The 16,438-nt window shown below is 37.3% G+C and overlaps 1 protein-coding gene across 2 annotated transcripts in view; it reads right to left on the bottom strand.

Annotated features, from left to right (window-relative positions):
- The window catches only part of COL19A1 (collagen type XIX alpha 1 chain), a 183,476-nt gene that overhangs the window by 113,942 nt on the left and 53,096 nt on the right, over window positions 1-16,438 (bottom strand). For both annotated transcript variants that reach the window (XM_062608143.1, XM_062608142.1), the window contains exons 11-12: window positions 11,869-11,922; window positions 8,058-8,102 (exon numbers count right to left, since the gene is read on the bottom strand). In XM_062608143.1, the coding sequence (XP_062464127.1) occupies window positions 8,058-8,102; window positions 11,869-11,922 (99 nt within the window). The remainder of the gene's footprint in view (window positions 1-8,057; window positions 8,103-11,868; window positions 11,923-16,438) is intronic.

The raw sequence follows: 16,438 nt of genomic DNA, 5'->3' as shown, positions 1-16,438 counted from the left end.
GAGCTGTAAGACTAGGTAGCTACAGCAGAGAATGAACTAAAAGCAGAGGCTGAGCGTGGAACACCTGCCACCTCATCACAGATTACAAACAATTACCTAGCAAAGCTGACAAAAGCAAGGAAACAAGCAATTCTGTATTCTACTTTTGACTCCAAAAAGGAGTAAGATAGATTACTTACAGACAATATTCAGACCATATACTTTCTGGAAGGCAGTGCAGTCAAATAGAAGAATTAGGAAACACTAGAAATATTGGGTTTATTCCCACATTAGTACTGATGTACCCCGCACTGGCTTCTGAATTACTATCATTCTCTTCCATCCCTCTCAGAAATACATACACATTCACCACCCATTCTTCTTGTTTTCCCCAAGTAGCCCACTCAAGGTCCATGCCCATCTCTACCCTCTCTCCTGTACACAGGTACCCCAACCCAAGCCCCAGCAGCCACCCCACTGGTGCTACACAACCCTCAGACTGGTTAAATGGAAACTGGGACCTCAACATGTCTATGTATCGGGGTATGATGCTGTGTTCTCTACACCTGCCAGTGGATATTTCTCCGCTCCTCCAGAATATTTTCTAAGGTGCTAAATTTGCAAGCATTCTTTATAGATAAAAAATGTTACATTAATTTTAAATTAATTATCATTTATCAAAATTACCACTCAAAATGTTTACAACCTTAGCTGTTTCCAAACTAGTATATCTTTTCTACGCATCTGTAGCAGTAGCAGTACCCAGGCATCCATCTCTGGATATATCTTCACAGAAATCTCCAAAGTGGCACAGAAGTAACCGCTACTGGAACTGATACATCCAACCAACCTGGCACTCTGCTCATGCTGTTAAACCGTACATCTCAGAGTGCCCACTAATGAAGCTGCAATGCTGCTGATACCCCAGATAACTCCTTTAGAATGAGCTTGGCTGTTTCTGCAGAGCACCCTGTGAGCTTTCTTGCGCAAAGCTCCACATCTGGGCCTACCATGCAACAGGCTTCCTATGTTGTGGGAAGCAATTGGAATTTGGAAAGCTTTGTGGACTGAAGGAAATTGTACTCAATACCTGCAAGTGGCCATTTCCCCACCAAATGCTGGGGGAGAGGTCAGACTGTAAAAGATACTGTTCTAATGCCAAAAAATAAACACCTGTCAAATACTATATTCCTAATCCAAGACAGAAAGAGTTTGAGAGTTCACACCAGCACTTAGGTAGTGGCAAAGTCACTTCTCCACTAATCTTGTTCTCAGCAAGACATGAATTGTTTACTCTCAAACCTCAAAAAGAAAACGATTTTCAGGTACGTAACTAAATCAGGTGATGATACCAAATTATACAGGATAAAACAGATGAGGATGAACTGTGACAAACTCAATATAGGCATGATAAGATGAAATGACATGGAAAAAGAAGGACAAATGAAGTTCAGTGTAGTTACATTTAAAATGATGAGGGCAGTAAAATCCTTATGCTTGAGATGCAGCCATAACTTCTGTGAGTACAATCACAGTTTCCTAAATGCAATGACTCGTAATGTTTTGAAAGGACCAACAGTGAGATCTCGAGGCTACACTCAAAGCTAATGAGAGGGTAAAAAGGAATTTCCATGTGAGGAAGTATTAGAAAGGCACAAAGTGAAGAATCTCACTGTGATATGATATTCACTGAATATTCTCTATTGTGCTTAAATACTACAACAGAATTCAAAAACATCCAGAGGTAGCTGGTAAAGATGGTCAAATATACAACAGTTTACATAGTAGGAGATACTAAGTAAGATGGCATTCTTCAATATGGAAGAGAAAGGAAAGCATGCAAGATGCTTATTGATTCTTGACTGATACTGAAAAGGAGAACAGAAATCTTCCAACAGAAGAAGCAGGGAACACCAAACTAAATTAAGAGGAAGCAGGTTCCAAGTAAACAAAAGGAAGTGGTTCTTCAAACACAAAAAATAAACGGCATAATTCCTTGCCACAGGATATCACAGATGCCTAAAGTTTACATGAATTCAAGGGAAAACTTCACTCACTAATGGTGGAGAAGTCCATTGAGGGCTACTAAATTCACTGAAAACATCTGGCTAAGATTGCAGTCTCATAATTGGAGCCTGGAAGAGCACATGGGGAGAAGCACTGTACTTGCTCACTTATGCTTTCCCATGGGCACCACTTCTGGCTGTCAGAAGCAGGATGCTGAGTGTGATGAACCTTTAATCTGACCAAATGAGTATGTGCAAGTGAATTAAGCAGTGATAGATGTTGGGACCTGCAAGTTGGTCATCTACATCATTAAATTAATAGCCCCAGCTGTGAAGGTCTCTTGCAGACATTTCAGTGAATCTAATTAGCATTACCCCATATAATAGCCTAGAATAGGCTAGGGACTATTCCAAACATAGCTTACTGAATTTACTCTTCTAATTTTTTGTTCAGACTGAAGCATTTGTAGCAGAATTTACAGCTGACAAATAGAAGTACTGTACTAATAGACAGGAGGGTTACCAACTGCTTATCTTGTAATTTTATAGTAGTTTTAATTATAGACCTCTGAGCTTCATTACTGTCATCTATCCATGAGTAATAGCTTCTATTTTTCTAGTAGATTGGAAGCTTCCCCAGTAACTTGAGCTCTTATGTGGGATGGTTTTGTTACTGAGATTTATGGTACAGACATCAAAATATTAGAATGAGTAAATAATGACTAACTTCAACCAGCAACTTAGAAAAAAAGGTGATTCCTTTTCCTTTATTTATGTTCATTTAAGAAAAAAAACATATTAAAGACTGTGAAATAAAAGCCTACACCTGGAGATACACTGGATGTTTATAGTCTTGTGTGTTCTGAATGGATGGAAGATAGACAGCAGAGTATTTTATCAGGTGTGATAGGATGAAGTACAAAATGCTGAACCTCCAGGAAATCTTCTTGACACTAAGATCTATTTAGAAATTTCTTCTCAAGGAAATAGAGGAAGCCCTGTTTCCTGGAATAATTCAAATTGTACTTCACAAAACAGTAAATATATACAAAGAACATCCTGCGTTTAGAAGAAAATGAAGCAGATGACAATTTTTTCTACATTTATGCTGGACAAGCCCCAGACTCCTCCTCTCTTCTCACATGCATACACAGGCAAAAGCATGATCAAAACATACAAAAAGTAAAGATAAAAGGATGAAACTGGAAATAATGAATAACTATCACTGCGGTTTTACTCCAAAAGTTTCCCTTAGTCTAATACATCCAACTTTTTTACTTATATCATTTTACTGAGAAATATAAATCGAAGAATTACAGTGAAATAACTTTAGCAAAGATCAACCATTTACAAGTGCATATCACAGTACATGTACTGCTACATAGCTCAGCTTCAATGACATCCTGTTTGAAAATCCTCTATTTCAAGTGTGAGATGGGAAGGAAATATGCTTTATAAAGGAAAGCACCTAGTCAAGGAAAACTGCAATTGAAGAGTCCCTCTCCAGTGAACAGCCATCCTTGTACTCTACCACTTGTACTCTACCACTCGCAACTTTGTCTTCAAAGACATCAACTAGTAATGAGATTTAGTCTACATAACATCATACCTTACTTGCCTCTGAGTTAAAACAGAAACAGGGATTCAGCTAGGGGAACTGCCACAGTTCACATGAATGGAGCTGTGATCAGACAACCCAGCAGCTGCACGGCAATTTTAATAGTAATAAAATTTTTAGATTCTCCTTTTTTTGGAACTTAAATTCTGAAGACACCCTTAGATTTCATTTATGTTGAACAATTTATTTTGTAACTATCTGTATGGTAGGGTTTCAGTAATCCCAAGGTAAAACCAGTGAATGCATACACACCCATCATCCAAGCAACCATGTACAATGTAAGCCAAACAAGCCTTCTACAAGAGTTTCTATAAGGAAGACTGCATCAGCTGACAGATGATTGGATATTTAAGGAAGGGCACTGGCCATCCCTAGACATTATGCTCCAAAACTAGAGTGTGTGAATTTATATACACATCTTAAAAAAAGAAATCTGTCTATAACAGATTCTGGTGAATAATATTGGTCCATACTGTAAATAAATGTACATTCAAATCTCACCCCTAACAACATTTAAACAAAACCTCAAACAAACAAACAAACAAAAAAAAGACTAGATTATTATAGTTTTTTATTATTCTCCGAATTATAAATCCACATAAACCGACAGAAATCAGAAAAATATCGCGTGCATGTTCACTGTTCCTAAAATTAAAGGATAACTAAGACTGGACATGACCTCAAAAGGGGTCTCTAGTCCAACCTCATGCTCCAAGCAGTGTTCAGCTATGGGGTCAGGGCCAGGTTGCTTAGGGCTGGTCTTGAAAACCGCAAGGAAAAGAGGCTGCACAACCACATTGGGCAACCTATTCCAGAGCTTCACTATCCTGCATCAGAAAAGTATTAACTAGGCATGAAAAAGAAACAAGGATATCTGTTGAAAAAGAAACTGTCTTGCTGTTCTCTGTGCTTATCCAATTAGACATCAGTGTGATACCTTGCATAATTTTGATGCTGTTAACTGAAAATGGTAAAATCATCTAAGACAAATCTGATCATCTGCATTTGCATGAAGCAAGCCTTTCTTTAGTTTTTTTTCCCCTTTTCTGTAACTTGGATAAAAACTGCAGACCACTGGAAAAGAAAATTACTTGTACAACAATCAACAGTGTTAAAATTAAAAACTTTTTCCCAATGGCTAAACAGCATTTTCCTTACTTCACTTTCAGCTCATTGCTTTATACTCACTACAGACACAGCAAATATACCACTTTCTTCCTCTTTACAGCAGTGTTATGTATTTGACGACTGTTTACATATTTCTTTTCAGCTGACTCTAAGTAATCTTTGTTCATACCATCATTCCTCAAAGGTTGTATGCTCCTGAGCACCAGCCATTCTCAGTGCTCTCAAAATGCTTTAAGTTGAAGCCCTACCAGTACCAAATAGGACTATTTGATCAGTGTTGCAGACAATATTTCACTTTAAAACATCCTAAAGTCTTTCATAAAGACTGCATTTATGTGTGCTCAGCTTCTCCTCCAAACAATCCTCAGGTTTCAATTTCTGAGTAGATACTTTTTGATTTGGGTTTTTTGCAGCTCATTTTTTCTCCCCCACAGGTAGCTCCTTGCACTTGTTACTTCTGCATTGGATTCTTTTTTTTTTTTTTTTCAGGCTACATTTCTGATTAAGATCATTCTGAATTTTAAAGCTTTCTTCTACTTATCATCAGTCCTTCCTTCCTGCCTATAATTATAAAGTCTGATACTCATCCTTTCTATCCTGTACCATAAAATTACAATTCTGAACAGATTACAATTAACTACAATTAGGTTGAGGATAGATCCATATGATAAAGTCTGACTTCCTGGCAGCAAACCAATGAAAACTGCTCTCGGCATATACTTTTTCAGTCATGCTATTGAAGGGTAGACCAATGTTTTTGTTAGAGCTATTAGACTAACACATAAGACAATGTCATTATCTAAGTAACAAAAAGAAAACAGAATACAAAGGAGAATTTAAATAATATTTACAGCAAGAGTATATTTCCCATGGAGGAAAAACTTCCAGCATAACACCTCCACACACAGTCTGTAGCTTCCTTTACCACTACTGGCTTCTGTAAGAGCAAACTAAGTTCTACCAAGACCAAAAAAAAGGAGGAAGGCGAAACAAGACTTCTGGATTCCTCAAAGAGAACCAAGCATGACAAAGAAACCTTTAAACTGCCTAAAGAATCTCCCTTAATAGTTTAAATTATGGATGCTTCCTCTAATTTACATACAGTCATTCACTTTCACCTCAGTTGCCTACATCTCTCTGGTGGTCCCAGAGTTTGCTCTGCCAAAGTAGCATGTGGTACAGTAAAAGCCATGGTCAACTTGTTTGGTTTGATGAACCAAGAAGTATAAGACTGAATTGGTTTCAAGCATTCAATCCAATGGAATTATATGGTCACCAAAACAAAAATATAGGATTGTTCATTTTAATGTGCTTCTACAGAGTTTGGAATGCAAATATCCCATGTTTAGGCAGCTGTGTCTCATGCTAGGTGATACTCAAGACATGGCATGCAAATACTATCTTGTTCCTTAATATGCAATATGAAGCAGTTTTTTGTATTAGGAAAAAAATCAAATTTAGGTTCCAAGATTTTTAATCATGTTTTTCTATGCAAAAATTATTACAACTATTTTATTTTGTGATGCTATGTTAAAATGCAAAGCTGTTGATACATTTTTAATGCTGGAGTTCAGTAACTGGAAACTCGCAATTGTTGTTCTTTAGTAATTATTTGAATTAAGGCTAAATTGACTAACTGCTAAAGCCCAGGCTGAGACTTACTTCCTATAGCCTAAACCACACTACTTCCTCACAAGTCATGATGTGTAGCTTCTCATGAGACTGCCCTAAATTATTCTTGAGTAATCACTGGCAAATAAAGATCCTTCCACTTGTTTATTTTCCTTTTATTTTAAGGATAGCTGAATACATTATTAATAGTTACACTGGAAATACTTTTAAATTGGTCCAAATGTGCTGACTCAGCTTCCACATAACAAAAATGTGACTACCACTGGTTGGGTCATTTTTATCTGTCTTAAAATAAAGGAAATCAAGCAAAGAGAGTGGCAGCAACAGCTGGAACTGTGTGTCTGTGTCCAAACACAATTTACTCATAAAACTCGGGCAAAGCACAGCGCAGCTGCACAGCAATTATGACCAAAAAAAAAAAAAAAAAAAAAAAAAAAAAAAAAAAAAAAAATCCGCAAGCCCTTCAGAACTGCTGAATAATGATACCACCAAGGAAATAAGATCTGTTGGTGGAGTTACAAACACTCAAGCTTAACAAGTGGGTTTTTTCAGAGGCTGAATCTTCACATTATAAATGCTTGTTGCTATGGATTCTGGTTTTTACTTCTGATACTTTTTCCTTCCTGGTTACCAGAACACTTTCTTCTAAAAAAACCCTCATAAATCTTAAAACTGCTTAAATTCTGTTAATCCGTAGCATGCTTTCTTTAAAAATATGAACACTGTAAAGCTGGCTGTCACTTTTGAAGAGTGGGTGAGTGAATATATCCATTTCCAAAACAGCCCTACTCACAGATATAGTGCACATTTTAAATTCAGCCACCTATTCTCCATTTTCTTCATTCAAAATATCACCAGAATAGCAGTACGCGTTGTTTTTCATCTTTATAAGCACACAAAAGCAGAAACGCTTGTCTGCACCTTTTTCAGACAGTCAGCTGAAGCACAGAGAAACTTTCTATAAACCGAGAGTCTTAATTCAGGTTGCCTAATCCAAATCAACCAAAACTAGTGAAAAAGCAGTAATCAGGCAGCAACATGGTTAGGAGCTGAAGTTTCAACATAAACTATCACCATCATTACCTTAATTCCTACTAGGTAATCAAAGATCAGGTGTTTTCCTTCCACTTGTCCCTCAACACATACTTGCCTTTGAAGTATACAAATGGAAATTAACCTTTCTAAATTAGCAGTCAGTTATGCTGTAGCAAATGTAAAATTTTGGTATTGCAGTAAAATTCTGCTCTTAGGAAAAAATGTGTAAAACATTTACTGCTTACAATCAACACAGGAAATTGTAAAAAAGTACATTTTTAATGTACAAAAGCAGTAATTAAGTACTATAAATGCCTACACATCATCTTATGATACATTTCATACTGTATAAACAAACATTTACTAGTTACCATAGAAACAAGAGAGCAGTAAACATTACTGGAGTCTAGTGGCTATGGTTCTGTTAGGCTTCATTATTCAATCTTTTCTTAAAAAAAATCAAGTATTTCTAAAAGAAGCACTGATCTCACTGATTAGCATGCATAAAAAGTCTTTGTTCTTAAGCATTTGCATAGCAAAATAATAAGAATTTTATTCATGAAAGAGTCAAGGAACACATTCAGAAAAAAGCTCTGCTTGTTTGGCCTTATATGAAATTGTTAAGTTGAAAAAATTGTGACATGGACAAAATAATTTACCTTTTCTCCTTCTTCACCTTTACCACCAGGAAAGCCACGTTCACCCTGGAACAAACAAACAAACAAAAGTTAAAAATCTCAAACCTAAACATTCTCCAAATAATTTAATTCTTTAAAATAGTTTTATTGCACTGGGTTTTATTATGAGATTAAAACAGAAGAAATTATTTAGATACTGATTGTCGCTCATTCAAAAAGGTGTGAAACCTCTGTGAAAAACCTCTATGAAAAATAGCCATGTTTTTCCACTGTTTTGTGGATTAACAGTCAAACATTTTTTCCATTCAGCCTAAGTAATCTTCTTGGATTCTTGTCCTGACACTTACACTAAACTTGCTTGTTACAGTCCTTCTGTTCTTCTGCAGAACCAGTTTTAATACATTTTTTGCTATTAATAACTTCATTTTAATTTTGAAAAATGACTAGTCAGCTGTGAAGGTCTATGAAACCCTGAACAATTCAAAAAAAGCTACAGATATAATTTACAGAAAGTGCATTCCTTTCACTTTAAAACCCATATCTAACTACTAAAAAACCACCCCAACAAATAAACAGACAAACAAAAAGACAAAAACAAACAACACACAACAAAAAAAAAAAAAACACAGGAGTGAATGTTGAAATATTAACTCAAGCTCATCAGATTAAACTATTTATTTGATAATTTTTCAATAAAAAGACCTGTTATAATGTTCCAGCTCCAATTTGATAATTTATCTTAGAAGAAGATCCTAATGCACAACCTTACTATGTTAATATCTTAGTCAAATAGTCTGCAACCTGGCTATATTATAACTAAAATAACTGCTCTTCCTGATGTACTGGCCATGTTCTTGCTAAGGCAGCCCAAGATGTTGTTGTCCTCCTCCACCACAAGGATACCCAGCAGGACTCCAACTCCTTTTCTGTAGAGCTGCTTTCTAGAAATTTGGAACCTAGACTGCACTGTTGCATGAGGCTATTTCCTTCAGAAAGGCAGGACCTCATGTTTGCCTCTGCTTAACTTCATGAATTCTGCCATTAGTTCATTTCTCCAGCATGTTGAGGTCCCACTGAATATCATACTTGTCCGACCTTCCAGTGCACTGACTACTTTCCTATATTTGCTAACATCCATGAACATGCTGAGAATCCATCATTCAGGTAATTACTAAGACACTAAATAATACTGGCCCCAGTCTCACTCCACAAGGGATCACACTACTTACTACGTAGCAGCTGGACTGTATAGCAGTTATTCCACCCTTGAGCTCAACAATCCAACTGATCTTCCACCACCTTACTGTCCATTTATCCAGTCTGTAATTCACAGATTTGACTACAATGATATGACTGGAGACTGTGCCAAAAGCCTGGCTAAAGTCAAGGTATACAACATCCACTGATGTCCCTTAATGCACCTTAATGTGCATTAAGGCATGATTGATTTTTGGTGATAAAAACAGAGGTGAGGCCAACTGGCCTGCAGTTCCATGGATCCTTCTTGAAGATGAATGTGATGTTTATCTGTTTCCAGTCATCCAAAACCTCCCCTAGTCATCATGATCTTTTGATAATGACAGACGGCAGCCTTGCAATCTGTCACCCAGCTCCCTCTGCACCCCTAGATGCATACTGCTTGGTATCTTGCAAACATCCAAGTAGTTTAAGTGCTCCTTAACACTGTCTTCCCCTTCAGTGCACAATGGTACATTCTCATACACTCTGCTAGGAGATTTAAGTAATCTGGGAGGCCTGAAGGCAAACTTTGTTAGTGAAAACCAAAGCAAAAAACCCATCAGGTACACTCAGTCTTTTCCACATCCCCCACCCCATCAAGGAGTGGGTCAACATTTTCTTCAGCCTCATTTTTTAACTACAGATGCAGTTAACAGAAGCCCTTTATGCTGAACTTCAAATCCCTTATTAGTTGCAATTCCAGATGAATTTTTGGCTTCCTAACTCCTTTGCCACGTGCTCTGGCAATGTTTCTGTATTCCTGCTGGGTAGCTCATCCCTGCTCCCACTGTTTACTTCCTCTTTGTGTGTGATCTCAGTCAGGAACTACTTGTTCATCCATGCTGACCTTCTGCCACGGTCGCTCGACTCCCTTTACATCATTGTGGACTGTTCTTAGGATTTTAAGAATCAGCCCTTGAAGACCAGCCAGCTGGGCTTCTTATGTCTGCAGGACAGTCGCGATCACTCCTTGGACTCCTCTTTGCCAGATTCAACAAAGTACTTTGAAACTCTCCTCAAAGGTCTTGTTTTCTAAGCTCCTGAACATACCCTAGCTCCCTGTGGACCCCCTCTGGTTTCTCTACACCTCTTAAAGTATTAAGGGTGAAAGCCCCTCACCCCTTGCCAAACATGACACAGCATTCCAGATGCAGCACCACCAAGCAAAGGGGGAAAATATCTTCCCCTGATCTGCCAGCTTCAGTTTTTACTATCATTGTCCAATATGTGGTTCACTTTCTCCCCAGTAGGAGAGAAAGTGAACCACTGTTAGCACATAATTCAGCCTCATGTCAACCTCCAGGTCATTTTCAGAAATGGTACTGCTCAACCAGTATGTTCTCTGCCTGTACCTAAGTATGGGGCGATAAAGTAACTTCTCTTTTTTTCAGAAAGTGTCCAGATTTTCTGCACAGATTTAAATTTAAAATAAATATTACAAATTAGAGGGAATAAGAAATACAGTCAACAGAAAGCATAGAGAAAGTAGTTTAGGTAATTTCCACTTGACAGTATTAACAATATTAGCCACTGGTAAGTTACTTCAAAGAATCTGAATGTTGCAGAAATAAAAACGTGGATGTTGCAAAATAACACAATTACGACTGACCTTAATGCTCTTCTCTGTGGCAGAATTCTCATAGTAAGTTAGGAAAAACATTTCACACAAGCTTTTTCATGGACAATCACTGATTACTTGTCCTGATACTGCAGGATTGTTGATCTGACTTTCAATGTTTTAAATATGCCTGCAGTAAAAGTCAATGAAATCCTGGCTTCGAACTTATAAATTGATAGATTGTGGTAAGCATGTTGCAGAACTCAATGCTGGCTACCTCATATGCAGAAAAGTTCCTTCCTTCCCTCCGTGCTGTATTACAGGAAATATCTGCCCTAAATATACAGAAATCAGGCCTTTGCATCAAGGTCACGCTGCAGAGCACTGTCTTGAAATTTTAGTATGAAGAAAATAATGTGGAGTTTTATGTGTAGTCCCTTAATTTGTGGAAGCAGCAGAACTATTTCCCCTCCAATTTTCTAAAAGGAATTAGCTGGGCAGACATATGTGACATTGAGGCTTCATTCCAAATACTTAGGGTTAAACACAGCTGCAACCAACAGAAAACAAAATCTGGCCATGAAAAGACTAAGGCAGCTTGAATAAATATTACCAGCAAGGTTTATAATACAGATGTCACTTTTTGCAAGTTCTGTCCTTCCCACAATATTCCACCTCTAAAGAGGAGCAAAAGATTCAAATGCAAGACAGGAAGCAGCAGCGCCATCCCTCATCTCATTTTGCTGAGATCTCTCAAATTTCAAATTTTTGAATCTGCTACCTTGTGGCTGGAAAGACCTGCACAGTTCTGAGGCTTAGGCAACTGCTCTTAATGCAAAATGATGCTGATACGCAGGTTTTTAGAAACTGACAGTAAAGTTCCTCTGTCACATTATACAGCTCACAAATTGGATATGTAAGTTAAGTGCAATTTATGTAGATACTGGACAGCTGGCAAAAAGGATGTTGAGAGTGAAAATGCAGAAAATTAGACTGTTTTTTTGTTGTAGGTGGTGGTTTATTTATTTCTTTTACCTTGGAACCAGTAAGACCAGGTATGCCAGGAGCACCTACTAAGCCAGCTTCCCCCTGAAACAAAATGTACATAGCCATCATATTACAGACCTAACTCATGAGTGAGCTAAATTAAGAGAAAAAGACATCTAGACATGCACTGCTTCTTGTTCCTTTTCTACAGAAGATTTGAATTATCTCTAGGTTTGTTTATGTCTGTTGACTTGTATTTGGTTAAAATACATTTCACTTTCAAAATATTATGTAATTAACAATTACAGGCTATTTAATTATGCAGCAGCTGTAGGTTGCTTCAGTTTGGATCCCATGAGAATCTTTCTTAAGTTTTATTTCAGGCCCTGATTCAGAAAAAAATATTTCAGGGGACTCTTGCATACTACTCAAGTACCTAAAATCCCAAGGGTGCCACATCTTCCAGCCTCTCCCTAAGTCTTATTAGGTACTTGAGACCACAAGGATCCATGCTTAAATTGCTAGGTCCCACAGGGAGTTGTACATACTAAGCTGACTGCTGGTTTCTAGGCTCTGCTCAAAGCGGGGTTTCATATCTTTCCCCAGCCTATTTGGCAGGAGGAAATGCAAATCTTGATCCTATGCAATGAGGCAGACAAAAATTTGTTTCTCCTGCTTCCTAAGTGCATGTTCTGTGCATGTTCTTAAATTACTGCCTCCTCTACCCCAAGAACAAAATAAGTCAGCTATATGGTCGACTGTTAGTCATTCCCTGACCCACAAATGACTTTCTCCTTGCATTGCCCATGAAAATTAATCTGATTTGGGTTTGTAAATTCCATTCAGGAAACCAGATACTTAAAAGTTTTGCTCAACAAATAAGCATAAGTAAAAACAAAAACCTTGTTAATAAAAAAAGTTTTTAAAGGTAACTATCCAAGCTGAGTAACATGGTAAACTTCATCTTCAATATCTGAATAAGGACAAGTTGAGTAAAAGAGAAAAATACAAATCAACAAGTCTGAATTGAAAGCTATAGACAATGCAATTCTGCATTTACTACAGGGACTTCTAAGAAAAGATATAGTTAAAAACCTACTATTATCTTGTTTATATTAAAACATAAAATATTGCAGCAGTTTCCTTTTCCATTCCTTCTTGGCAAAGCATATTAAACAGTTACAGACCTAGTGAGAACTAGGCTGTGACACTGAAAGCTAAGAAGAGCCACCCTCTATCTACATGAAATACGCCACAGTGAAGTACATTAATTTTGGTCTCAATAAATCTAAAGTTACTGACCTAAATTCTAGTAGAATTCACCCTTGTTCATATTACTTCAAGTGGGAGCTTAGAAGACTTATTAAAGGAATCTAAAATCAAATGCTTTCTCCATTCAATTCATGGGTGTTGATCCCTGGACAGAAGTTTGCCCTTGTAACTCACACACTATCCAATTCAGTTATCTAGCCAAGCCAGGATTCAGCCACAAAAGAAAGTTTTGAAAGTTCACTTGTTTGATTCCAAGCCAAGCAGAAGACGAATGCCTCCCAGACACACAAAAAAGAACAGAGACAAAGGAAAAACTCCAATCTCTCTTAACAAGAGAAAGAGACAATAAAAGAACAATTACTCATCAAAATGATACAAGTAATTAAGCAAATAAATACAAAGCACTGATGATTTACAGCAATTAAAATACAGCTTAAAATAGCTCCTTAAAATGGAATTTTTCTAACTCCAGTCAGGATAGAGTTTCCAACATCTTCATTCCAGCTCCCCTCTGTAAAAATAGATGATAGCATGCTGGGGTAAAAATCTAATTAATCGTTACAAATAATCCTTAGCCCTTCATTTTTCTCGAGATTTGCAGCATGAATTCAGAAAATTTTTTCATCATTAATATTTACCCAATAATATTTCACCTTTGCTGCTATATCGGAGCACTGTAAACTAGAAAAAAAAACCCCACATTCACTGTTGTGGTTTGTTGTTGGATTTTTTTTTGTGGAGACAAGCTATAGATGTTTTGCCTTGCACTGTTTAATCAGCGAATATAAATGCTTATCCCTTCAACACAATGCAAAAATAACCTCCTAGATCAATACTGATTCTTATAAAATCTAAAATGATTGATATTGCGGTTTCTTTAACTATTCGGGAAATTAGCAGTGTATTTATAATCACAGTTTTTAATATATTTATCATTTATTGATTATGCAGTTTGTAATTATAATGCAACACCCTATAAAATGAGAGATTCAGTTTATACCTAAGGGTTTTTAAGTTAGAGTAAGACACTGTGTATCTGTGTACATAGAAACTTTCTTCGAATGGATTTACATTCATTTTTAACACCCTGATTTCCACATTTAGGTATTTTTAGCCCGCTAAATAAGAGACTTCCAGATTAAAAAAAAAGAGGCTATCTTAACATACAAATATGTGACCTTTATTAGGTGCCCTGGACACATGCACCGCCAAACAGTAGGGTGCCAAAAATTAATTAGGCAGCACATCATCTAATCACAAAAAAAAAAAAAAAAATAAATTGAGAGAACCTCGTTATCAAAAACCAGGAACATGTTTTGGTATTTGGAACATTTTAGGCATTAATATGATTTATATTGGCCAACATGCCGGAGCATCATGATATTTTCTTCAAGGCTGGGAAAGAGAAATCATTTCTGTAAAATACTTTATGCATTTTGCAGATACGATTTTGCAAAATTAAAGCAAAACAAATAAAACAAACAAAAAAACCCACCCGAAACCCACCAAGAAACAGTCAGATGTTTCTGCAACCTCGAGATGAAAACCAAACATTTTCCTCTTTATTTTTAAATTTACTAGAGCACTGCCAGGAGCTTGATTTACAGAATAGTCTTGATACTCCAAGGTTACTAGGAAGGAAACTCATCTCAATAGAAGTAAAATCAGCATGGTCAAACACTACTTATTGTTTTGATAATTTATGGATATGTGCCTTCCATTACCCTGAGTATGCCAGACCCCTGGAATAATCTAACAGGCCCGTATTTTAAAATGAGGGCAACTATTTTTAGCATTGCAGAAATGGAGTGTAATGTTCAAGAATGTACTGTCAGAGGGCTTGAGCAGCATCCCCCTGTGAAGCACATACCAAGCCAGTCCAGAGCCACCAGCAAGGGCAGAGCTTTGTCTTTAACAAATAAAAATCCCACACCAATTACACTCCATTATGTGACACCTTCCTTAGCCCACTAGAATATTTCCTTATTTCTTTAATCAGGCTCCTGTAAAAGGTTAGGATCACCTGATAGAATATTAATGACATAAAAATATATTCAGCTGATATTTGCCAAGACTTGCCCCATGAATCTCCTAGATTAGTCATGAGTTTCTGCTAACATGACATTTTGGGTCCTAATTATCCTTTCGATCCCACTTGGTTACTGCTGAATTACCAATACACTTGCTGAGTACTTGCTTAGTGCTATCCTTGAGCCATGTGAGGAAGCATAAAATCCTCTCTTGAAATAACCTGATGAAGGGCTTGTGACAGGTATATTGTTTCCTTTGCTCTGTCCTGCTTCAAGAGGACAAGCAGCTCCAGCAGAGCAGGAACATCACAGTTTGGCCAAAGGGGTGAGGGCTGGTCAGAGGACTCTTGTGTCTTTGTGATCAGGGCTCCTGTGGCTTTTTTGCACAGCTGCTCAAGAGAAAGGCCAATAAGAAAGCCCTACAGTACTCAATTGCATCTCATAATATAATCTGAGATCAGGAGGTATCCATTTTTCCTCCTTCCCAAACCTTCCTGATACCCACCTTCAGGACAAGGCTGACCAGCATATCTGTTCAGGCAACTAGACGTTAATGCATTCTGACTGAACACTTGAAAATGTAGGTTTTGGTGCTTTGCAAACTAATGAATCAGCAGCCAGACACAGCTCAGAGGTTCAAAGAACATGGCTGCAGAGCTCCTTACTCCAGACTGAGCTCTCTTTAGTTGGCATTGTTTCCTTTTGTACTATTAGCATGTCTTAAAAAGCAGGCAATTCACACAATTTCTATATTCAAATACATAGAGCACTCATTTCACAAATGAAACACATAAGACAAAACTTTGTGTCTATATTTTGCTCTCACAAATTATTTAGACATGACATGAGAACTCAGAGAAGTTGTTCTTAAAAAACTAGGATGAAAAGATCACTCCATTTGTTTTCATGCATAACTACAGGCTGTAGGCTGGCATACTGCCTTTTTTTATTTTAGTTTTGAAATCTGACAATGAACTGACCGAAGCCTTTATGATAAATGCCGAGGAGCTGTTTTTATACCCTCAAGAAAAGTATGAGCAGAAAAAGAGCCTCTACTGTCAGTAGGTGTACTTTCTGCATTTAGCAAAACACAGGTGGAATTCACTGCTAACACATGTCCTTGAAGAAGTGACAACTGCTTCCTTCTTGACCACCTTTATCAAGAATCATTAAATTGTTTAGGCTGAAAAAGACCTTTAAGGTCATCAAGTCCAACCATTAACATAGCACTCCCAAGTCAGCCACTAAACCATGTCCCTAAGTGCCATGTCTACATGTCTTAAATACCTCTAAGGATGGTGACTCAGTAACTTCCC

Source organism: Pezoporus occidentalis, unplaced genomic scaffold, assembly GCF_034315485.1.
Source record: "Pezoporus occidentalis ecotype Australia unplaced genomic scaffold, CSIRO_AGI_Poc_V1 ctg13, whole genome shotgun sequence".
Classification (NCBI taxonomy): domain Eukaryota; kingdom Metazoa; phylum Chordata; class Aves; order Psittaciformes; family Psittacidae; genus Pezoporus; species Pezoporus occidentalis.
Note: the sequence above shows the minus strand (reverse complement) of the source record. Positions and strands in the feature narration are given on the sequence as shown.